The sequence below is a fragment of the Coptis chinensis genome, chromosome 8 (genome assembly GCF_015680905.1).
Source record: "Coptis chinensis isolate HL-2020 chromosome 8, ASM1568090v1, whole genome shotgun sequence".
Taxonomy (NCBI): domain Eukaryota; kingdom Viridiplantae; phylum Streptophyta; class Magnoliopsida; order Ranunculales; family Ranunculaceae; genus Coptis; species Coptis chinensis.
In genome coordinates, this window is record NC_141463.1 from 82,196,738 (window position 1) to 82,221,824 (window position 25,087).

A 25,087-nucleotide genomic window follows, 5' to 3' on the forward strand; every position below is an offset into this window, starting at 1 on the left:
TATAGGAGGCTTCTTTCTTACACTCTGCACTACCATCTCAACCTTCATTTAGCTAGCAAGGACTTAATTAATTGTGGAGATGGAAACTTACAGTTATAACATCGTCAACCAATGGTGTTTTTTCGTATTCCTAGGCACTGTTCTTCTCTTCTCACATGCTGCATCACTCGCCAATGCAGAAACTCAGTACCATAACTTTGTTGTATGTTTTGTTATCCTTCTTCCGAAATATCTTGTTTTTGCATTTCTATATGGCTGATTACTCATGTTAGTAGAGCTAATCAACTTACTCTAGTTAAGTATATATATCTGTATATGTACAATGAGAACGATTTTATTCGGCCAAGTTGAAGGTTGATATTATCCATTTCATTTGTTTAACGTGAGTTATCGATGCATAATCCAATTGGATTGAATTTTGTGTATGATAACTTTTAGAACTATTCCCGTTGTGTATTTTAATTTGGAGCTAACTGTTATATTTTCGAATAGGTTCAAGAAACACCAGTGAAGAGGCTGTGCAAATCCCACAACATAATAACAGTGAATGGACAATATCCTGGGCCGACTTTGGAAGTTAAAAGTGGAGATACTCTAGAAGTCAAAGTGGTGAACAAAGCCCAGTACAATGTCACGATCCACTGGTAACAATATTCTTGTGTGATGCGTTTTTTTTTTTATAAATAAATTAATTAACTCATCCCAAAAAGAAAATAGTTTCATTTTGACTTTCTCATATCAAATATTTATGTACTGAATGCAATATACGAAATTCCTGTTTATTCTTTAACAACTATTTTCAATTTAATATATAGTTCAAAACATTCTGTCCCGCGGCATAATGAGCGTTTGCATCCAAAATTTATTTCGTTGAAAATGTTTTCAGTATGATTATACATTTATACCGGCATGTAAGCACAACTAGCTAGCTTCTTGTAGAATTTTTCCATTTTCTTTTCAAAAAATGTATCTATTATTTCCTTCATTGATTGCTGTAATTCTTCTTCAGGCATGGTGTTCGGCAAATGAGAACGGCATGGGCAGATGGACCAGAATTTGTGACCCAGTGCCCAATCCGACCAGGAGGGAGTTATACCTACAGATTCACCATTGAAGGACAAGAAGGGACATTGTGGTGGCATGCTCATAGTTCATGGCTTAGAGCTAGTGTCTACGGAGCTTTAATCATTCATCCCAAGCAAGGAACTCCATACCCTTTTGCTAAGCCCATTAGAGAAACCACCATTATGCTTGGTAATCTCTCTTAATTATTTTAATCAGCTCTCTTATTTTTAAACAATTTACAAAAAACTCTGTCACTTTATAGAAATTAGAATTCACTTCATATTATTTAAAATAATTTAGAAAACTTCTTTCAACCCTTCCTAATATTTTTATATTAGTTTTTAAATTAGAACTAGAATTCAAAAAATCATACTATCCCATAAATATTAGAGCGACAGGTTAAATACTTGAAAAAACACCGATGCGTAGCATGGTTCACGTTATTTCATAGAGTAGTATCACAATTATCTTGTTTAAAATTGTTTATTCCATGAGTTTATTCCATGAGCATTACTCGGTTAACAAGCCATCCACCTTACAGCGAAAAAAAATAAAATAAAATAAAATAAAAAATAAAAAATAAAAAATAAAAAAAAAAAAAAAAAAAAAAAAAAGCCATCCACCGATAATCATATATTGGAGCCCTGACTTTCCAAAATATATCGCACGAGATTTTGGGAAGTATCAATCCGAGAAATTCGGTTCAAGGTAAGTTTGAAAAAAAAGGAGGTAAGAAATTTTAGGATACATATCGGAAAGGTTGATATTTGGAGTTTGGACCCTGATTTTGCAATATATGCCGCTGATACTAATGTATTTGTCAATATTTCGGGATGTTTCTGGCCATGAGCCCAACATGCCATGTTTACAGGGTGTAAATGAACCGGCCTTATCCATTTGATGTTGTATGAGAAAGACCGCATTTTTGTGACTATGTACCATACATCTCACTCAAAATTCGACCATATTTATGTCCTACACTTTGCCGATTAGTGCTCTTTATGCATCCACAAATTCTACCTAGTAGTACTCCTAGTGATAATGATACAATTTTGATGATCAATATTGCTGATAAACAGGAGAATGGTGGGATGCCAACCCTATTGATGTTATAAATGAGGCAAAAAGAACTGGAGCAGCCCCAAATATTTCTGATGCCTACACAATCAATGGTCAACCAGGAGATCTCTACAAGTGTTCCAGCCAAGGTTAGTTCAAGTTATAAAGATTGTTTTGACTTTTTGAAGCTATATTAAAAGGGACCAATAGACTAGGCCGGTAAACCTGCAAATCAACTCAATTACTCTGATCAAATTGTGTATGTTGTATTCTTTTGGTGCAGATACTGTGGTAATTCCAGTGGACTCCGGCGAGACAAACCTCCTCCGAGTCATTAACTCAGCCTTAAACCAAGAACTCTTCTTCTCTGTCGCCAACCACCAACTCACTGTCGTTGGTGTCGATGCGTTATACACTAAACCTTTCACTACCTCAGTCATTATGTTGGGCCCAGGCCAAACCACTGACGTCCTTATTAACGCCAACCAGTCCCCTGGTCGTTACTATATCGCTGCACGCGCTTACCAAAGTGCGATAAATGCACCCTTTGACAACACCACCACCACTGCAATCCTTGAATATGCTTCAGCTAAGAAGTCCAATTCCTCGCCTATACTCCCAAGACTTCCTGATTTTAACAACACCGCAGCAGCATCTGCCTTCACTACTAGTCTTAGAAGTCCTAGGAAGGTCGACGTTCCAACCCAAATCGACGAAAATTTGTTCTTCACTGTTGGTTTGGGACTTAATCCATGCCCAAAAGGTCAAAAATGTCAAGGACCCAATGGAACTCGTTTTACTGCTAGCATGAACAACATATCATTTGTGCTTCCATCCACATATTCGATACTTCAAGCACACTACAGTCGAGCTAGTAATGTGTTCACAAAAGATTTTACAGCAGCACCACCATTGCAATTTGACTACACTGGGAATGTGAGCAGGGCACTATGGACACCAACATCAGGGACCAAACTGTATCCACTTAAATATGGTTCAAATGTGCAAGTTGTGTTGCAAGGTACTAGTATTTTCACAGTTGAGAATCACCCAATTCATCTTCATGGCTATGATTTTTACATTGTTGCTGAGGGGTTCGGGAACTTCAATGCGAAAAGTGACACCTCCAAATTCAATCTTGTTGATCCACCTATGAGAAATACAGTTGCAGTACCAGTAGGTGGATGGGCAGTTATACGCTTTGTCGCTGACAATCCTGGTATATTACTTCATTTACAAGTCTCATTTTCATAATTTGGACTTTCACATAAGTTCGGTATGGCTGCTAATTTCCTACGTGGATACAAGGCCAATTTATTGGTTATTTACTGCTTTGAGTTACTACTAATTTTTGTGCAGCCATTAACATGTACACTATCATGTACTAGTTCTTTTAACAGTTGCAACTTTGTGCGCATCTTTTTCAATGAAATTAACAGTTTATTTGCTGTTTATGTTGCAAAAACAGGAGTCTGGCTGATGCATTGTCACTTGGATGTTCACATTACTTGGGGTTTGGCTATGGCTTTCCTGGTTGAGGATGGGAGTGGAGAATTGGAGACTCTAGAATCCCCACCTGTTGATCTGCCAGAATGCTAGGATCATCATCATCCACTTCAGCAGTGATATAAATTATGTTGCCCATGATAAGGGTCAGCTTTGGTTCTAGTAATTCATTGTATCGGTTCTCTATCGTGATTCTGTCTGCCCACATTGGGGGACCTTGTTCTTGTTTTGTTTTTCTCTGTTTTGGTAGCAAAAGCTGGGGTTGAACTAACCAGCCTGTTTGTTAGTTTGTTGTTTTTCATTTTAGAAATTAGAAACATTATGAGTGAGGAATTTCAGTTTTTTTGAATAATTTTCAGTAACATTTTTAACACTTTCTTATCTCAATTGTTTAGCCATCATTCGTCACTGCCTTAATATGGAGCCATTCAAAAATTCCCATAGCCTAACTCAAGGCCTCAAAATATCGATATCGATAAATATATCGGTGTACCAAAAACCGATATATATCAGATATATCCATTTTTTTTGTGACTAGTCCAATTTATTTAAAATATCAGAAATATCAGATATATTAGAAATATAATATCAAAAATATCAAAAATATATTGGAAATATCGGATTTATATTAAAAAATGGTCCAAAAGTCAACCGATATATCAATTATATCGGCGATATAAAGTTTTATATCGGAAATTTCGATATATATCGAGAAAAAAAATTCTATATTCGGTAGATTTATGTCGGAAATATCAATATCGATATACCAAAATACCAATATATCAGATATATCGGTGTATTTTGGTCCATAGTCTAACTAAGCAGATTGCAGGGCAATCCAAATGCCCAAAACACATACAACTATGCAACATTCAAAGGCCAGGGCAAGGATCATCAGGCCCACATAGTCATATACAACCAAACTTGTGTAAGCAACATTCTAAACCTTATTAATTTGAGTGGTAGCATATACTAAGACCATCACATCAACCATTTCAAATCATATTGTTTGCTGGATTGACGCAGGACATGTTGTTTCACTTGTTTGTGAATACAAGGATCTCGTTTCAATTTGGGCCACAGCCACAACCAACGTAACACCAGACAAAAGTGCACCATATATGGGCCCAAGTAGAGCTCACTGTACTCATCTCTATAGTACAAAATATCTCGATATATTGCGATATTTGGAGATATCTATCCAGATTTCAGAAAAAGATATATAAATATCACGATATGTTCAGAGATATATACGACTGTAAATATCGGTGATATTTCAATAATATTTGCGATATTTATAATATTTTACGATATTTTACGATATTTAGAGATATTTGGCGATATTTTGTATATATAATCATTTTATTTAATATTTACCATTATATTTCAAATAAATCTCAATTAGTAGAGTATACCATAATTAACATGGACATTTAAATTGGACCAACCTTTTTTCTACCATGAAATACCCTTCATAAAATATTAAAATCAATTATTCAATGCCTTTAAGAAGGACTACTTAGTCATTTCAAAATTTACTACCATCTATACCCTTAAAATTATATAGTGACTTAAGGACGTATGTGTAAATTCATGTGGGAAATCAACTATACGCCCCTATTCAATTGTTCGCGACTTACCCAGCATTGATTGTCTAAATAAATACCTTTGGTGAAATTAAAATCGATAAACCAACCGTCTCTCTTCCACTTTACGACTTCCCCTCATTTGCAAACAGACAACACACCTGAGTCTGCAAAATCCATGTCGAGGTGGTATGAAGAAGTTCCCATTTCCCATTCAGTAAATCAGACTTGAGTGTCTTTCACTTGACTCAATGTTTCCAGTTCGTTTGCCATCCCCCTTCTTTTTCTCACTCCAATCTTATCGTTTCTATTCAGATATTGACTCTGGGGCTGTTCAAGATCTTAACTTTGTGGTGATTAAGCATGTTTATTTGTTAATATTAGTGTGTGAGCTCATTGTAGATTGTGTTTTGACAGAATTATTTTAAGTATGATGATTTGTCAGTATAATGATTTCATTTTGATTCATTTGCTTTCATTGTCTTCTAACTTTTGTGAGGCTTATGAGTTAAGCTTTCTCCTTATTGTAGTAAAAACAATTCGATTTTAGTTAAGCTTGGTGAACATGTATTACTTTGTGTGTATAGATCTTGCATTTTAAAACTATTAAGAATCTAACCGATCAATTTAGACTTCGAGGTTTTGAGTTTATTTTTCTTTGTGATTGCAGCATGGTGTTGGGCATGTGGGTGACCCTTTTCATTGTCGTCGTAGTGAAAGAGATGAAACGAAGGATCATTTCCAAAGCCCTCATTCAGTCCTTGGCCCAAAGAATGGAATGTTGTATAAGGTACATCATCTATTTCCTTGGTTTAATGAAGTGGCTAGGTTTGGTTGGGGTGGTGGTGGGTTAATAAGGAATGAAAAAAAAGGGTGCTTCATGGTCTGCCTTTGTGAAAGAAATGCAGGGACGTCCAACCTTTAGGTTGTTCCACTTAGGATATCTTCTGTCCTTGGATTCCCAATTAGAGCGCACATACATTTTTATTCGTTGCATACTATTGATTGGCAGAGAAATGTTTTTAATAGCTGTAAATGTACAATTGTTATTCAAGCTTCTTACTTCACGTATTGTTAACTCTCTTTTTCCCTGATTCTTTTTCTGCAAACTATTTCTAAAAGGAACTAGCATATGCAACAGGTAAACTTTCTCCACTTTCTTTCTCTTTGCGGAACTGTGGCAAGATATTCTATTCTTATCGTCTTTTTTGGTCGCTATGTTCTGCTATTGGTTTTTTTTCAGCACCCTAATTTTATTTTGTGATTTTTGATGTCTTTGCAACAAAATTGTTGTTCGCTTTTGCAACTTTGAATGCTACTCTAATGCTTTGACTATTTGTTATTCTCACTTTGACTATGAATTCATTGAAGCATTGATTGGATGCTCTAATCATTTTAATGAAATTTTTTAATTCACTTTTGCTTTTTCCCGGCTCCATTACCCTTTGTGGTGAATGTTTCTTGACCTCCTCTTGATCTACATCTTCTACTTTACATAATGTTATATCTTCTTCTTCTTTTTGTCATTTTATTTTCGATGTGCGTTGTGCTTTATTTGATTGGTAATATTCAATGCCATTTTCAAACTTAACTTGGGTGGAGATGGAAGAACAACCTCAGAAACCGTTTAAATCTCAATTAGGGCATACTGATTAGGTGGGGAAGGTAACTAGACTACAAACTTGTGTCTCTCTTTTATATTGAGTTTTAGAAATCATGAACTTAGAAGTTTGGTTTAAAGCTCTTACAGGTGAGCTAATTATAAATCTTTTAGTTTACATTTTTGAGAACTGGTGGTTGTTGGTTAATTATTGTGCATGCTTATGCCTTCATCATAACTTTTAATTCATTTTGAGTCTTAAAACTAATTAGAATTTCACCTGTTTTGGATATCTCAGTTACCGGGATCAAATAACATTATGAAAACCAGAATGGATTTCATATATGTCGGTTTTGTCCAACATGTATGACATACCTGATATATTGAACAATCAATCACTTATCTAAGAAGTGCCATGGTTTCTTGGTCAAGAGGTTGTGTGAAATATACTACATATATTGAGTGTGGGCCGCGTGGATATCTTCCTTTCTTTGATAATCACTGTTCTGACTATTGTACAACCTAGCATTTGTTATAAGTATTATGAGAGTGTTATTTTATTTCTCTGTATCTATATACCTACTCACTTGCATGTCCCTGGTTTTTTCCTTTTTCTTTTCAGTTCTTTTATTCCAAAAATCTGGTACTTATAATGTTAAGTTGGCTAACGCAACCACCATTATCACTTATGGTATCTATGTGAGTCATAAGGGAACTGTTGCTACTAAAGAATGAGAAAGCAAGGAAGGTGCTTTCTTGGCTTGGTCTCAAATGCATGTATATTCCTTCTACTTTCTGTTCTTTCACTTGGTCTGTCATCTGTTGGCTGTGTTTTTCGCTTTTGTGTAAAAGCATCTTTGGGATGATCACGCAAACTTCTTCTTCTACTATTTCAATATATTCTTAGATGCATTGTCTCGAAGATATCTTATTTTACTGCTTAGATTCTTAAACTAAAGGAAGGCGAACCGAATCCGTTTCTTAGAGAATTGACAACAGTCGCGGTCGTCGAAGTCAATATTCCTCAATTGCCCGGTTTAATATCCATCGATATCTTTAATACAAAAGGACATGGGAGAAGAGTAAGTTCCTTTTCATGTGCGTTTAAAATGAAATGTTACCATTTCGCAATTGATTGTTTAAATTGTTACCCCTTTTACTTGTAGATATCCCTTGAGTCAAACGAAAGCGGTTGAAAGTTCACGGTTCCAAGCACTTGGGAAATGCATTTCGAAGTCTCGGTGTGCTTTTAAAGAATTTTCTTTGGATTGTTTTAATCATGGTAGTGATGGATATGATAAATTAGATTCCTCAAAAAGCACGAGACTATTGAATTTTCTCGCGGTGACAAAGTTATTTGCACTCACGTAGGTGAAAGAGCTATTAATCCCCCACCTTTTTTCTCTCTCTCATATGTAGTCAAAGTATGTTTTGTGAACTTATTAGTGATCGACTCTCTCTTCGGAGACTTGAGAGGTTGGATTGACAAACAAAAAGAAAGATTGGTAAAAGAGGAAAGGAAGCAAAACTAAAAGTTCTTGCTGCAAGAGATAAGGTAAACAAAACACTACTTTGTGGAAAATTCAGCACTCTAAGATATACTTCTAAAGTTAAGTTGTGTACAGGAACGGTGTTTGAAGCAACATATAATGCAGGATGACATTGCAAAAGAAATCATTTCGAGAAATGGTGCTCCTCTTTCTATATCAGAACATGAAAGTCTTATTTCAAGAATAAAAGATGAAGTAGCAAAAGCGCGTGCAGAGAAACTGGAAGCGATAGAGTTTGGTGCCAAAGTGTATGTTCACCATTTGTTTCCTTTAACTTTCAGCAATTACTTTGCTTAAAATTATTCAGTATTCACCTACTGTGATTTATGCTTGACCAGATATTGTCTGGTAGTTGTTACATTGACACTGTTCACATAGGCGGAACTTTATGACCAATTTCTGCATTTTTTTGTTTCTTGGGGTTCATCTTTGCAATTTCACAATAGACCATGAATGTAAGCCTTTAGTCAGGATTTATGGTTTCTACATTACCAGTTGTCAATCTTTCCTTCTGACCTCTCGAGATTCCTCTTCTCATGACATTTCCAACGACTGCATCCGCACAGATGTCAAGTTCTAAGATCTTAACATCCATTTACACAATAGAAGAATGAGCACAAAGTAAGAGCAACTAAAATGTAGTCTGTTTGGAGGCTCCTTTTTAATCCTTCAATTGCAATTGCCTGTTATTACAAATTGAGTTTCTCAACTATTGCCAACATGAGAATAAAATGAAAATACGAATAGAACTGATGTGCGAAAACATGTTCGGAGGAGTTAAACATCTTGGCGCTTAGTTTTCAGCTTTGTTTTATGTATCTTAGACTTATGCAGGGGAATTTTATTACGATAATAGCTTTGATCATTTATGTATATTACCTTCATGTAAGTGTCTACATCAGATTCTGGGACAATTCCAGCTTGCTTCTCCTTCTTTGAGTAAATTAAACAAACATCAAGAATATTATTTTTTAGAAATAAGTACACTATACTATAGATCGACCATAGTTCAACGTGTACAATGTACATAGTCACATAGATACCTTGAAGGCTTGATGTTACCACTGACATCTTTGAGAATACTTATCTTGCCTTCTTCTAACTTGAAACCAGATAGAAACTACTTTACGCATTGCAACGACCTCCATTACTAGTGAAATTTTGACAAAGTGCAAGATTTGAAAGGCATTCATAGAAATCAATTGGTAGTTGGTAGTTGGTACTATGAACTGAGTTAGAAAAAGAGAATAAAAAGCGTCACATATACAGTGGTGATAATGGGCATCTGGCCGAGCCCGTAGTCCAACAAGGCCCAGAAGCAAGAAATAGATGGATCTCACCCATAAATTGCTTTTGAGCAAAGCCCAAAATATCGAATTCTACAAATATTTCGATGTACCCAAAAACCAAGATATATCGGATATATCGGAAATATATTTTTTTTTTGTTAACCAGTCAAAATTTTGTTTTGTATGTCGATATATCGGAAATATTGTCGATTATATTAGAAATATAGTCAATATACCGGTCAAAGTCAACAATATTCAGTCAAAGTCAATATTATCGGTCAAAGTCAATAATTTATATCAGTTATATTGTATATATCGGTCGATATATATCGTTATATCAGAAATTGCAAAATATATTGGACAAAAATAGATTCAATATTCGGTTGAGATATATCGGATATTTTCATCTACCAAAAAAACAAGATATATTGGCGATATCTCGGATATCTCGGCGATATTTTGGGCCTTGCTTTTTAGAGAGTTCCATAATGTAAGTAGGGGCTTTCCATGGACTACTTTACACTTTGCATCCACTCAAACATTCTCATACCTCACTTCCACTGTAGGCAATTTCACACCAACTCTGCAAGAAATAAATTTGAAAAAATGTTGAACCCGGACACATCTATTCAAAATAATTATATTACATGCATGCTTTGCCGGTATTTACATAGACAAAATATATCATGAATGAATACAATTAATGAAATTATTGCCGCATAATAGTAGTTTCTAACTAGCTTGTGTACTATACAATTGCATCGTCTGTCATTCACATGCATTGTATGTTTCGACTTAAAAACTTAAACAATTTGCATTGCGGTTTGAGTTTCGCAACTTGGATAAACAAAGAGGGAAGTATATAGTAGAAAGGTATGTGCATTGTTTTGAAATTTAATTATTGGTTTAATAAATTTTATTAGTACATTCGAAATGGAATTTTTCTACTTGGTCGGAGGTGCTCATACCTAATGGCGACATCAACTCGATTAATCATGGAGCGAGCTCGAGATCATTTGAAATTGACACGTCGTTGATGTTTGAGAAAGATCAACATGTGTAACACCGCTCTACTCTATAGTTGTAAAGTCCTGAATTATTATTAAGGGTATTTTCGTAAATTTCCTATTAAATCTAGGTCGTTTATGTAAGTTGGTCGTCGGGTTTATATTTCAACCGTAACGTAACTTACTAAAACTTAACTCCGACTCATAAAGGCACTTTAGTAAGCGACTATAGGCGGAAATTTGGCAAAAATGTCGGTTAGCGTTTTTTTCGGCCGAAGCCGGGGCACGAAGTTAACAGCTTACACGCATGAGTGGGTTATTGTCATAGCCTGCGGTGAGATAGAATATAGCAGATTAAATTTAGCGGGATAGGCCGAAAAATAATCAAGACGCTAAGTCGAATTAGTGGGGGTTAGCGTTGATTAGGACCTTAAGCTTAATGTATTGGGCTTGGGCCTAAATATATTGGCCCAACTAGAGAAAAAAAAAAAAAACCCGAAATCGCGAAACCGAAAATCGCGGATCGATTCTCTTCTTCCCCAATTCGCTATTACAAAACCTAGGAGAGAAATCTAAAATCGCCCGGTGATCTAATTGATTTCACCCAAAAATTCAAACACCCAATCACTAACAACACTCAATCAAGTGTGAAGAGTCAAATTGATTGGAATTCCGTCATACCGCCGCTGCCGAGTGAGTTTAACTTCGTTTCAAACAAATTTTTAAAACTTATTTCGATAGTTTGTGATGTATTACTGAAATTAATGGTAGGGGAAAGTTTAATGGCGGCAGTAGCTTGTTTGGAGAGGGAGAGCTTGCGAAATTGGTGGAGGAGAAGCTAGAGTGGAGCGATTTTGGTGGAAGCGAACAAGCTAGGAGGCGATTTTGGTTCGATTCGGTAAGAATCTTCGGTTATTCACTCGGTTTTGAGCAGTTCATGCCAGTTTATAATTGTTTAAGAGTAGGTTAAGTAATGAACGATTGATAAGGAAGACAACAGTAAATATTGCGAGAATTTAATGTGAAATGAATAGTGGAATTTGTTGTTGTTGTCGGAGTCGAGAAAAATCTTAATCGTTATTGAACGCGATATAATTGGCGTTATGGAGCCTGCAGTGGCTCGAAATAGCCCGTAGAGACCGTCAGAGTAACAGTGCCAGAAATGGCCTGTAGCTCTGTTAACGGTAGTTAGATGGAAAGTTATCCGAAACCCAATTCTTAACGTCGAGAATTCTTCTCGACTTACACTAGATAAGAATTCCTCGTTGTTCGATCAATGCTAATAATCGACGTATTTGTATATGCTATTATAGGAATGAATTCGAGTGGATTGGGTTAAGCGGGATTGATTCAGTTAAGTGGGCTGGAGGAGAACGGAGCTTGCTAAGGTAGGAACCTACATACCAATATATAGTCTGCTTATTTTCATGCATGATTTGAGTTGTTTAAAATGTTAAGAAATAGTTTGCGTATCAACCATGCATGTATATATGATATTCATGTTTTTGCATTGTAGTTTTCCTCGATATGAATTAAGTATATGGATAGCTTTAAATTGAAATGGTTTTCTCAGAAAATCGGGGGGTAGCGAGGGATTGTTTTTCGGTTAAAAGTGAAAAACTGGTTTTGGGGAAAAGGTCGCGTCTCTTGTCTCGATAAGGAGACGAGAGATGGATTTTTGTAATCGCGGGTAAGGATTACCCGGTTGTTTGTAACTAGGTGCGAAGTTCTGGATTGGTCCCGGGATGGTCGTGTTATTTACGATGATTCGCCGTTTGGGAATCATCGGTTGTTATTTACTATGACTGGCCCGTTTGGGAGTCATAGGTTGTTACGCTTTCGATTTCGGAAATCCGGGAACTCACACCTATATAATCAACAGTTTTAAAAGAAAAAACTAGATATGTAACTAGAGTATTTGAAAATAATCGGTAATCTGAGTATATATATATATCGATATTACTATGTTTATCACGAGGAGATTTAGAAAAGGAACCGTGAATTCTATAAAAAGGAACCGTTGTCGCATTTCGGGAGATAGGTTAAGCTCTAGATTCCAACGGTGGTGTACACCTTCGAGGTGGTGGGCCACCTTTAAAGGGATGCATCCTTGGATGTAGTCCGGGAATTCCTTTTCTACTTTTTAGATAACCATGCTTGTAGTGTCACATTTGTATGGTGATTAGCTTGAGTGGGGTTAAATGTTACCTCGATGAGGTTTAGGCGAGGAGAGTGAGAGTTTAGTCCACTCACGGATGTGTATGTCGGGATCCTGGCAATCTGCGATCGTCGAACGGTTGACCACCGTAAGTTAGGTGACGACCGTATGGGGGTCGTGGTCACAGGCCCACCCGAGCCCTAAAAGCTTTGGGGATTTTGTGTGTACGAACACAACAACGGCATTTCATCTCCCGCCCGGTAAAATCGGGAAAACAACGGTGCATGGTTCACACCTTTGGGAAGTCTTGAACCGAGATTGCCTGCGGATCGGGTCCGGTACCCGGTCGTACCCTCACCATTCTAATAGGATGCCGCGGCCACAATAGTTGTATGATGGTTGTGAAAACTATATTTTGAATATTAAAGAAGCATGCCGATATGATTTATGCTAGCTAGTGATGTATTTATATAGTCACGATATTTTGATTCGTATTATAAAAACCTGCATGTTTCGAATGATTTCTATAAGTAGAATATGTATTGGTTATGTGCGTTTCTACTGGGCATAGTTGTTTGCTCATCCTACTTAACATTTCAGACGAACCAGTTGCAGATGAGGCTTTTCCTAACCCTAGCGATGAGGGTTATGGGGATTTGGGAGGATTTCCGTATGCTTGACGAGGACAGAGTCAAGTTCATACTTTTGGTTGTATAGAGATAGGCTAGTTCCTTCTTTGCTGTATATATTGAGAGCTAGCTCATTTTGATGTATTTATTTGATGTATTGGAGTGTAGTTAATCTTAAACCTTTGGATATGTATATGGGTATCACGCGTGGTGGTGTATAGGGTGGAGATTTTGTATATATATGGTGGTTGGAAGGGTATTATGAAGAAAGTGGTTATGACGGGTTTATGAGCGGGTTTTAGGGTTTCTTAACGCCGATCAAACAAAGGAAACTCTGCCGAAATTTCCGGTAGAATCGGGATAGGTGTCGGCCTCGAGATTCATTCCACGCCCGGGATGTGTGTTGGGCCCTCAGTGACAATAGTCTAGACTGAATTCTTGAACAATGGTATTTCTCATTGCTATTTTCGGATGATTTTGCACCAACAATATAGATTTGTATACCATTTCTTCATTTTGAATCCATGGATATCCGTCACGATCATTATGCGCTGGTGTATAAGTTGGTAATCGATGAAGAACCTACACTCCATCAAGAACGTTGGAGCACAATAGTCTCATGTTCTACTGAATTGCTTATATGAGCTTTGAATTGGATGTCATACTCCGTGTAATGTTTTGTTTGTAAAATTCTCTATTCTTTTTGGATTATGTAACAACTATTTTAGTGCCAAACTCACATATGAAATTAATATGTAGCAATTATACGACTTTGTAAGATTCGTTATTAACAACATTTTCAAACAAAATAGGTTTGAAAAGTTATGCCCAACTATCAATTATAATCGGAATAAGAATTATTTGTCATACATGTTAATTTTTCCTTTTTTTCGGATGAGTGTATATCTATTACAACTATATGTGTGTTAATATTCACATACTCTCCAATAAGATTTATTTGTCATTCATGTGCAGAGCACGTGCATTTTGCTAGTATAAATAATGTATCACGATATATCAAGAAATATCTACAATATCTACCATATTTGTCGATATTTTGGATATATCTACAATATTTGCATGTAAAACAATATCAAATATCCCAAAAAAAAAAAATATATCTACGATACACATCCAGAAATTGAATATCGATAAATATCTATATCCTGGTATTTTGTACTATGCTCACCTCACCTCTCTTCACTCTTCACCAATATTCTTCAACTTTGTAGTGTTCGAAACTTGGAATTAAAACAGTTCAAACTGACCTACCCAGTCCAAGCCCAACATAATACGTCCAAACCCGACCCACGTCACCATTCAATCCAGCTAAGAAAGTTAGTTGTTTCACATAAACCTTGGTAAACAAGTTTGAATAAATAGTAGCCAAAATGGAAATAAAAGTGGTCACAAGACTCACAACCAAACTAAAAACGGAAAATCTTCAGGACCAAGAAACGTTTCGTTGGTGTTTTCAAGACTCATAAACACCAACTTACCAAATTTAGCGGCCAGGGCATTGCCACGTTGACAAAATAATAAATTCTTGGATATATTTCAAGAATGCTATAAATATCATCATTAAAAGAGTTATTTTTCTTTTCTTCTCCTCCAAGTTTCGCTCTGTTTTCCCATCTTTAAACGTCATCAAATACCACAAAACAAGAACACGTACAGAAACGAGACAGACGAAAAAACAGCAAATAATATAAAAAAGAAAGAAGCTTAGTAGAGAAGGAAACCATTTTCAACGACCACGTCAATGTGCATGTCTTTAGTCGAAAGGTGTTTTAGCCTTTTTTTCCTTTTTTTTCATATGTTTTGTGAATTTAAGTAAAGATTAAATCTTTCGGGGTGTGGTACAGAAAAGGGTATGCGTAGAATTAATTTTCAGAATCATTGTTAATTTAGTTGTTGTTTTTGGTTTAGAAAGTGTTTAAGTAGTTCTTGTAATATTGGGTTTCTTCTAATGTATATATATATTTTTCTCTAATTGTTAAAGTAGAAAGTGAATCAACTTAGAATCTTGCTTTTTCTTCTACGTATATTTTTTCTACATAGTTTATATTCTTACTTGTTCTGTTGGCATTATAGTTTGGAGTCAATGGCAATTTGTATGATGGATAATAACCCTGATTGTTCTTCTTTCAGGAAGAAAAGACCGCGAACTAGTTGTAATGTTGCTGAAACATTGTTAAAGTGGAAAGAGATCAATAGTTCAGACAATGGAAGCACAGGAATTCTTAAGCAAACTGCTAAGGGTTCGAAAAAAGGGTGTATGAGAGGAAAAGGAGGACCGGAGAACTCTCATTGTAATTTCAGAGGTGTTAGGCAGAGAACTTGGGGAAAGTGGGTTGCGGAGATTCGTGAACCGAATAGAGGAAAACGTCTTTGGTTAGGTACTTTTAATACTTCTGTTGAAGCTGCCAAGGCTTACGACGACGCTGCAAGGGCAATGTATGGGATTAATGCACGTCTTAATTTGCCCGAGTATTCTGATTCTGAATTAAAGGATTTGTCCTGGTCTTCTGATAACGAATCCAAGGGTCACATTGTTAAGGTTGAGCCTGATTTTGGTAAAGTGAGGTCTGCAAATTTTAGGCCTGCTATTGATAATGATGTTCTTGCTACTGATTTTGTGAAGAAAGAGTTTAATCAGGATGTGAAGAATATGTCATCTGATGATTTAATTGGTTCTGGATGTGAGCAACTTAACTACCAGGATTTCTCAGTGAGCGACATGATCGATTTGGAAAAACTTATGGATGAAATCGGCTATGGCTCTCCACAAGATGAACTTGGAACGATGAAAATGACTCAGGATTTGAAGAATTATGATGCAGGTCAGTTAGGCTTCAGCTATACAGACCAACTCCAATATGGACTACAACCGTCAGAGCTGTCATATCAGTTACAGAACCCGGACGAGAATGTAAGCTTGTGGAACTTGGAGCAGGCAACCCCAGCCGTGGACTACAGTGGTTATAATATGCTGAAGCGGGACGACAAATTGGCTCATTAACTTCAGTTTCAGTGTTCAGATTTTGGTTCTTAGAAGGTTGATTAAAGGATTTAAAGAAGTAGTATAGTGATGACAGTTACAGCGATTATTACATTGGCTTTTTTATATGCCTTACTTGCATTTTGAGCGGATTCTCTGTAGGATATTAGATGGAGAATACAGCTACATTTCATTCTATGTGAATAGGAATACAATTTTGTGTCTCATACTCTCATGTGTTTCTCTTTGTTAATACAATGAAAATGTTATTACTTGTTTGTTACACAAAAACCAGCCACTTGTTTGTGATTATATAAAGCCATACATGTTTCATGTCTTAGTTGAAGCGGTACTTGATTGTGTAGAAATCAGGAAGGGCGTGGTGCCTATCGCCCTACCGGCCTACCCTGACTCGAGGAAATCTCTTTTTTAATTTTTAGTGTTCATTGTCAATTAACTTGGCTTCCCTTTTGGGACTGTTTACTTGTATATTTAGCTGCTTATTCTGATTAGTTTGGAGATTCTACCTACTTTGTTTGCAGGACAAGGGTGAGAATTTGTAAGAGGATAGATAATGAACTAATGAAGGTTGTGTTTGTGTGAATTAGGGTTAAGATTCTATGGTCTGCTTGGACCAAATAAATCAGGTTGCTAGAACGTTGTTATCAAACATCACGGGGGAAGGTTGAGAACTCTGCTGGAGATCTCAGGACCATCTTGTGGTTATCATTATTTTCTGCCCACTTTGAACAGTGTGACTGTGCTAGTTTTGATATGAAATATTTATTCTATAAATTATACGAGAATGTGTATTCGGTGCCGGCTTAGTCCAGTGATCAGTCCAGAGATGAAATATTTTGATCCTTCAAGTTATTGGATAGAACCAATGTATTAATGCCAGATGTGGAACACCTCCTACTTTTATGGTCTGGAGCTAGACAGCCTACGATGTCTTACCTTGTTTCTTCTGCAGATTGTGGTTTAGTTACTATGAGGCATCCATATTTGGGGATATTTTATGATATTTTGTGTATGTAACAATTTTATTAATATTTACCATTATATTTTAAATAAATATAAATAATGTATTATCAATGATATTTGTATGTGAAACAGTAACAATATTTTAGTAACAAGAAATATCCACAATATCTATAATATTTGCCAATATTTTAGATATATCAATGATATTTGTATGTGAAACAGTAACAACCCCCCGTTGAGCTTCACTGAGTACTAGTTTCTACTGCAATACTATCTCAAATTTGGTAATATGCATTTCCTATCAGGTTTTTCGCTCTCACTGCTGCACAAGCTTCAATTAGTGGCGCTCCAAGTATTAGGAGCGAGCTTTTCATATTAGGCGGGAGCGCTTATCTCGCTTTCAGGTTGCTGCTGTTGTCAGTTATCTTGTTACAGGATTTATTGCTTGTTTTGCGGGGATGGTTGTCGTTCTAGTACGTAAGCAAATTCATTCTCTGCAGGTGATTGCTTTCTAATTTACAGCGCCAGCATTATCGATCTCCAGTGCTTTGAGGCATAGTACAAAATATCCCGATATATCCCGATATTTGGGGATATCTATCCATATTCCAGAAAAAGATATATAAATATCACGATATGTTAAGAGATATATACGACTGCAAATATCGGTGATATTCAACGATATTTGCGATATTTTACGATATTTGGAGATATTTTACGATATTTTGGGATATTTTGTGTATATAATAATTTTATTTAATATTTACTATTATATTTCAAATAAATATAAATAATGTATCATGATATATCAAGAAATATCCACAATATCCACGATATTTTTCGATATTTTAGATATATCCACGATATTTGCATGTGAAACAATGTCAAATATCCCCAAAGAGGGGGATATATCCACGATACATATCTAGAAATTGAATATCGATAAATACCCATATCCTGATATTTTGTACTATGCTTTGAGGTACTAATTTATCATTGCCTGAGTTAGGAATTTCACAACTATTTCAAATTTATATTAATCTGATTTTCTACTATGACAGGATTTTCATACTATGACAGGAATTGCGAAATAGTTACAATATTGCCAAACTTTTGTTGAAGTTGATAGAGATACAACACTGTAAACATAGAGCTAGAAGGAAAAGTTGTATATCAGACGAAAAGGAGGACCATAGAATATAATACAAATTGTATCTCCAGAGTAGTAAGTGGGCCGCGGAGATTCGCGAACCTAATAGGGGAATCGTCATTGGTTAGGTACTTTTATTACTTCAAATAAAGCTACTAATGTCTTACGAAGAAGCCGCCAATGCAACATATGGGATTATTACGCGTTCAACTGTTCTGAATAAAAGGATTCGATGTCAGCGGATTCAAATCCGTCTACAAAGCAGTCAAACTCGTCTTCCGCTGAAGAATCCAAGAGTCACCTTGTTAAGGTTGAGTGTGATTATGGCGACGTGAGGTGTGCAAACCTTAGGCCTTTTTTTTTATATAATAATAATGCTGTTCTTGCGACAGATTTTGTGAAGGAGGCTAACAAGGGAAGTATTATTGACCTGACTGGCAAATTTTGCCCGAGGGGAGCTAAGAAATTCCTATGTGTTATTGTTTTAATTCAAATTTTGCCCGACGCCTGTCACAAGCAAAAGCTATATCTAGGCAAAAGTAATATTCTTATGGAAAGTAACCCCACTGACAACCTAGTCATTGTATTGCCTAACAATCTAAAATTCTCAGTATGTTGTATTAATTGATTCGAAGGCAAAAGGTTACAGCCTGAAATCCCTGAATCAATTGGTAGAAGTGAATATACATCAATAAGCTTGACAGTGAAAATCCTTTCACATCGCCTGCCAAACGTTGCCCAAAAAATGTTTGGACTGGACAGGCAGAGCTGATGCATCAAAAATATGCGAAATGAGTTCTGACTGCAATTAATTTTTGAACTTATTTATCTCAAAAATTACAACTCAAACAAAAAACTATGCGTCTTAACGTAACCAGATGATTCTTGTGACAACAATTAAAAGAATACTTTAGAACAATAATAGATTCCATTCAAATTAATAAGTCCGTTCATAATGCTTAGGAATATAACCTTCAAGTGAAAGACGAGGCCTTCCACTGCTTTCCGGAGACTCACTTTCAGGGAAAAACAATTTGCAGTCACCTGCTAAGGGCACATTCACCCCACTTAATTGCATCAGATGAGAACAAGATCGCGATGACCATATGCATTTTGACTCTTCAAATTCCCATACTTTTTTCAACTTTCTTGTCTCGAGGCTGTAACAAAGGAGCATTCTTGGGAGTTGAATATACATCATTTGCAAATCCTCATCGAAAGAACAAGGTTTGAAGAAGTCCTCCAATATCCAATAAAATTTCATTTTAATGCTACCATAAATTTCAGGATGTTTAGCTATAAATCGCACAAGTTCTGCTGTGTGTGTCAACTTCCAGTTGTCACTATGATTTTGATCCTCTTCAACACAAGCGCTTAATTCGCCAGCGAAATTTTCCTTGATATACTTCCATATACGGAATCCATCTATGTAGCTGTAACAATAATGTATACATCCTTCTGACTCCCACAAGAATCCAGGAATTACCCACTTGTCTTGCGTTTTCTTTGGCAATTCTGTGAGCTTGAAGATATTATTTTCAAAATTGCAGACAAGCATATGGTCCTCCAATATGCAAAGCAGCATTCCGTTCCAGAATATGGGTCGGACTAGATACATAACTAACACATCCCTAGTTAATAAGAGTGAAGAGTTCAAGAATCTTGCTGTATGCTTTATCCATACTCCAGTATTAGATGAAAATATTTCAAACTCTATGTACCCAGTTCTGTTTACTTCATCTCCCCTATACGCAAAAGGGTCTGCTTTTCTATATATAAAAGATACCACTTTGTAATGAGAACCATCAAAGGCAAGTCCTGATACAACATATCCTTTGAAATCGGGTGCATAGTGCCTTAGAGGAAGGGAAACCCATTGGTTAAGCGTGGGATTACACACAAAAGTACGAACTTGAACAGGATATTCATTATATTCGCAGAAAAGAAGCAATCCATTAGACGATCCCATGCATTTCATAAATCTGCTCATAGAAAAGCCTAGAGAATTATGCTCATGGACTTGTTTTTCTCCTCCTTGTTCTCTCGCGTTGAGAAATATTACCTGCTTGTCCGACTGGAAATCTATCTCGTATAAGTAAATCAATGTTGAAGCACTTGTGCGAGTACTTAATTGTCGAACGCGTGAAATTAAACTACGCCAACCCTTCGAGACACACTTCATCCTAACCTGTGCTTTGAGTGGAATACGGTCGAATATTTCTACTACTAGTTCTTCACACAAGTCACCGAACTCCACCTTTTCAAGACCACTCATCTTTTCTTTAGCTTCTTAAGTCGGCTAGAGTTAGAGATGAAATACTGGATCAGTAGTACACCTCGAGCCAAAACCGCGGCCTGCAAAATTTCTACGCTTTGTTGCACTTTTATGTATATGACCTAGGGAGCTAGCGGTGCCACTTTTTTCTGAAAACCTGATTTTTCCAAATTCCTATCCGATATTTTTTTCAAATTTTGCAATGATATTTGTGTTCAAATATCCAAAATTCCGATATCCGATTTTTCTAAAAATAATTGGATCGGAATTGTATATCAAAATCCGATCTTATTTCCGATTAATTTATGAATTTTAACATATAATCGTCTATTTCATATAGTTACTAAATTAAAATTACATATAGTTTACAAACCAAATAAAAACTCTAGAGAAAAGTAGAACATTGTCTCTCTCACAATTTCAAGAAATCAATATTGTCATTCTAGTACGTGTCTCTCTTTCTCCTATCTTCTTATTTACTGAATTAATGCAGAAAAAATTTGTTGAATGAATGCGTTAAAATGTCTATATTGTTTACTGAATTAATACTTTTCAAAATGATTACTAAATAAATGTATTAACTAGATAAAAAAAATGGTTATCCTAAATGAGAATCCGATTATATAATTCAAAATTCTGATTTACTTCCGAATTTTACCGATTTTGAAATTTTTGAAAATTTTCCAATTTTCAAAACTTTTCGAATTTGGACAAGAAATTACCATACGAAAAATAATTGGATCGGATTTGAAAAGAATATTACCATAAAAAAAATTGGGAAATTTTCCGAAAGTCCTTAATCCGATCCGTAGTCACCCCTGTAAGTACCCTCCGTTCTACACTACAGCACACGTGTCCACACAACAGGACGTTCTACTTCAACTCATCCCACAACATCAGATCGTACTAACGACCCAACACCCAGGTCGTCGTCAGCATCAGTTACAGCCATTTAGGGAAGGATATCAACTAGCGTAATCTTAGAGCTCAATCAACGCCACAATCAAGAAGTCAGTAACTTTGTAACAACAGAGTAATGGCGAATCATCAAGATAGCACACAAGGTGAATCTACAACTCATAACGGTCCAAGGACACATCTATAAATAGAGAGAGATGAACTACGTAAGGCTTGATTCAAGTCGACCTCGAGAAACTTGATACGTAGGCAACTCTTATTCCAAGAAGAGTGCAGTCATTTCCTACCCAACAAATTATCAAGTCGTAGTCCTAAATAAATCAACATCTACATTGGCACCGTCTGCCGGTTCGTTTCCTTAAGAAAAGAACAACCACTCTTTTCTCAAGCCCACGAAGCTGGTTAGAAAAACCACAATAGATCCCAACCTACAAGCATTGGCAGACTAGATGAAGACACTCCAAGAAGCTTTCATCACTTTGCAACAAGAAAACCAGACAATGCGAGAGCAGGCCAACTCCAACGCCAACAATGGCACCCGCGAAGGAAGCGGGGAGCACAACACATTTCTTAACCAACCAACACCACCAATCAGCATTTAGAAGACTTCGCGCAAAAATTAGAGAAGTCAAACAAAAGAGCCAGCGCGATCCAAATTGCTCAAAAGATGCTAGAAACGTACAAAGCATCACCATTCATCCAAGATATCAAAGACAAACAACCTCCTTCAGAGTTCATCCAACCAAAGTTCCCACTGTACGACGGTACCTCTTGCTCAGGTGAGCATGTAGCTCGCTTCAGTCAAATCCTTGCACTCTACAGCCATCCTGACTACGACTACCTGAAGTGCAAACATTTTCCAGCCAGTTTAAAGGACGGAGCTATAGACTGGTTTTACACACTCCCTCCCGATTCGATCAACAACTTCGACTGACCTTTGCGACATTGGCGAGCGAGTTAGATCCATAACGTAAAGAAGCGGCGCCCGACACGGATTCCTTATTTCAGCTCAAGCAAGCTCATGGCAAAACAATCCGAGCCTTCCTAGGACGTTTTAAGAAGGACCTTCTCTCACTGGAATCAGGACTCAGTGACAGTTTTGCAATTTCTGCGTTCACAAACGCCTTATTGGACGACTCCGACCTAGCAGGGTCCCTCATGCGCAACAAGCCAGATACCCCAGCCGACCTATATCATAGAGTCGACAAGTACATCAAGTACGAAGAGTGGATGGCCAAGCGCAAAGGAAAAGAGGTCCTCGCAGTTAACAACGAGCCAGACCCCAAGGAAAGCAAGCAATATTCAGCCAACAACAACAACAAAAGATCCAGCTCCAGCAAACCCTCATACACGAAGAGAGAATTCTCCAACTTCTCCAGGACGCCAAGTCAAATCCTGAAGAAAATATATACAGCACCATACTTCAAACCAAATATCAACATGGTGATAGCCATACCAGAGCGTCCATACTGTCATTTCCACAAACTCCACCACCACGACACCAATGATTGCTGGAGCATCAAGCACTACCTCCAAGACCTAGTGGAGGAAGGCAAATTAAAAAAGTTCTTGCCAGAAAGCGACCTAAGGCACAAGCTAGATGCTAAACGCCACAGAAGCAGGAGCCGCAGCAATGAACGACCTGCGAACAATAGGAACAGAAGCAGGAGCAGATCAACCCGACGATCTAAATCTCCAGGTCGGTCAAGGCACAACAAGAGACAGCATTCCTCCGACCAAGATGAGGACAAAGTAATCAACATAATTACAGACACTCAAACGGTGAAACCTCAGGTCGGGAGAAGCGCAGAAGAGTGGGAGCAATCCAAGAAATCTACCACCTCTCACACAAAGCCGAGATGATCAACCCCACCGACCCTAAGAGGACAACAACAATTTCATTCACAGAAGAGGATCTAGATAAGGTGTGCCTACCTCACAATGATGCCCTAGTAGTGCATGTCAAAATCAACGGTTGGATAGTCAAAAGAATCCTTATCGATCCAGGGAGCTCATGCGACATACTTTTCTATCAAACTTACAAAGACATGCACCTGCCAGACTCGGTGATCATAGAGTCCAATGCACCGCTCTATGGGTTCAACGATCGTACAGATGCCATTGGAGACGTGATACTATCAATCTCCATTGGCGAAAAGGAGGACATGGTCAAAACTTCAACACGCTTCAGTGTAATCGATGTCAAGTCGTCCTACACTGCCATCCTAGGACGTAAATGGATCCACAAAATTCAAGCAATTCCATCAACCCTATACCAAGTCCTACGATTTCCCGGACCACAAGACATCATGGAACTCAGAAGCAACCAACTTGAAGCTTACAGATGCAATCAGGTCAGCACAACGACCTCAAGCAAGCCGCAGGTCATCGAAGACAAAAACGTCCCAAAGAAACAAGATCCTCAAACGTCCAGCCCTCCAACACCTGCAACAGACAAGCTCAAGGGGAAGCAAGCTCAAATAGAACCATGAGAGAAAGTCAATTTGGGCACAACTGATAACCCAAAATTTGTCTATGTAAGGGCTGATTTAGACCCCAAGCTCAAGGAGGAACTTGTCAAATTTCTCTCTCTCAATAAAGATGTTTTTGCTTGGTCGTATATCGATATGCTAGGAATCGACTCTCAAGTCACTTGCCACAAGTTAAATGTTGATCCAACTGTCAAGCCTATCAAACAACAACCTAGGAAACTAGCACTCAAGTTTCAAAAGGCCATCAACGAAGAGATAGAAAAGCTCAAAAATGTTGGATCCATCAGAGAAGTCGAGAACCCGACCTGGCTAGCCAACATTGTAGCCATTCTAAAGAAGAATGGTCAGGTACGACTCTACATAGACTTCACCAACGTCAACAAGCACTGCCCAAAAGACAGCTTCCCCCTACCAAGGATCGACATACTGGTAGATCAAACTTGCGGCCATGAGCTTTTGTCATTCATGGACGCATATAGTGGGTACAACCAAATACCAATTGCAGAAGAAGATCAGGAAAAGACGTCCATCATAACCGAGCAAGGTACGTTCTGCTACAACGTCCTACCATTCGGCTTGAAAAACGCAGGAGCGACCTACCAAAGACTGGTCACCAAAATGTTTAAAGACTTGCTAGGAGACACTATGGAGGTCTACATAAACGACATGGTGGTCAAAAGCGAAAAGGCAGGCGATCACATCTCCCACCTACAAGAAGCCTTTGAACGACTTCGACAAAACAAGATGAAGCTCAACCCAGCCAAATGCGTATTTGGAGTAGCCTCATGGAAATTCTTAGGTTACCTCATTTCACAAAG

The 25,087-nt window shown here is 37.2% G+C and overlaps 3 protein-coding genes and 1 long non-coding RNA gene across 5 annotated transcripts; 3 read left to right on the top strand and 1 right to left on the bottom strand.

Annotated features, from left to right (window-relative positions):
• LOC147483507 (laccase-12-like) lies at positions 1-4,011 on the top strand. Its single transcript, XM_086579118.1, has 6 exons — positions 1-202; positions 493-644; positions 1,010-1,254; positions 2,145-2,273; positions 2,408-3,343; positions 3,593-4,011. Exons 1-6 carry the CDS (start codon positions 80-82, stop codon positions 3,721-3,723), a joined length of 1,716 nt encoding a protein of 571 aa, XP_086435244.1. The 5' UTR covers positions 1-79; the 3' UTR covers positions 3,724-4,011.
• Positions 4,012-11,961: 7,950 nt separating this feature from the next.
• Positions 11,962-13,687, top strand: LOC147483508 (uncharacterized). Its single transcript, XR_015203522.1, has 2 exons — positions 11,962-12,050; positions 13,421-13,687. It is a non-coding gene; the product is annotated as an uncharacterized LOC147483508 (long non-coding RNA).
• A 1,388-nt stretch (positions 13,688-15,075) lies between these two features.
• Positions 15,076-16,741, top strand: LOC147483509 (dehydration-responsive element-binding protein 2A-like). Of its 2 annotated transcripts, none has more exons than XM_086578039.1 (2): positions 15,076-15,234; positions 15,601-16,741. In XM_086578039.1, the coding sequence occupies exons 1-2, from the start codon at positions 15,212-15,214 to the stop codon at positions 16,469-16,471; spliced, it is 894 nt and encodes a 297-aa protein (XP_086434165.1). In that variant the 5' UTR covers positions 15,076-15,211; the 3' UTR covers positions 16,472-16,741. The 2 variants fall into 2 exon arrangements, with proteins under 2 accessions (XP_086434165.1, XP_086434166.1); XM_086578040.1 differs by having other exon boundaries at positions 15,207-15,320.
• Positions 16,742-19,476: 2,735 nt separating this feature from the next.
• On the bottom strand, positions 19,477-20,909 carry LOC147483510 (F-box protein At5g07610-like). The gene has a single exon (XM_086580896.1). The coding sequence runs from the start codon at positions 20,857-20,859 to the stop codon at positions 19,522-19,524; it is 1,338 nt and encodes a 445-aa protein (XP_086437022.1). The 5' UTR covers positions 20,860-20,909; the 3' UTR covers positions 19,477-19,521.
• Positions 20,910-25,087: the final 4,178 nt, after the last annotated feature.

Excerpts from the sequence above, each read along its gene's own strand:
- LOC147483509 (XM_086578039.1), top strand. The coding sequence starts at position 15,212 with ATGTGCATGTCTTTAGTCGAAAG. Across the intron at positions 15,235-15,600 it reads TGCATGTCTTTAGTCGAAAG|GAAGAAAAGACCGCGAACTA; the intron begins GTGTTTTAGCCT and ends TTCTTCTTTCAG.
- LOC147483510 (XM_086580896.1), bottom strand. The coding sequence starts at position 20,859 with ATGAGTGGTCTTGAAAAGGTGGAGTTCGGTGACTTGTGTGAAGAACTA.
- LOC147483507 (XM_086579118.1), top strand. The coding sequence starts at position 80 with ATGGAAACTTACAGTTATAACATCGTCAACCAATGGTGTTTTTTCGTA. Across the intron at positions 1,255-2,144 it reads AGAAACCACCATTATGCTTG|GAGAATGGTGGGATGCCAAC; the intron begins GTAATCTCTCTT and ends GCTGATAAACAG. Across the intron at positions 3,344-3,592 it reads CTTTGTCGCTGACAATCCTG|GAGTCTGGCTGATGCATTGT; the intron begins GTATATTACTTC and ends TTGCAAAAACAG.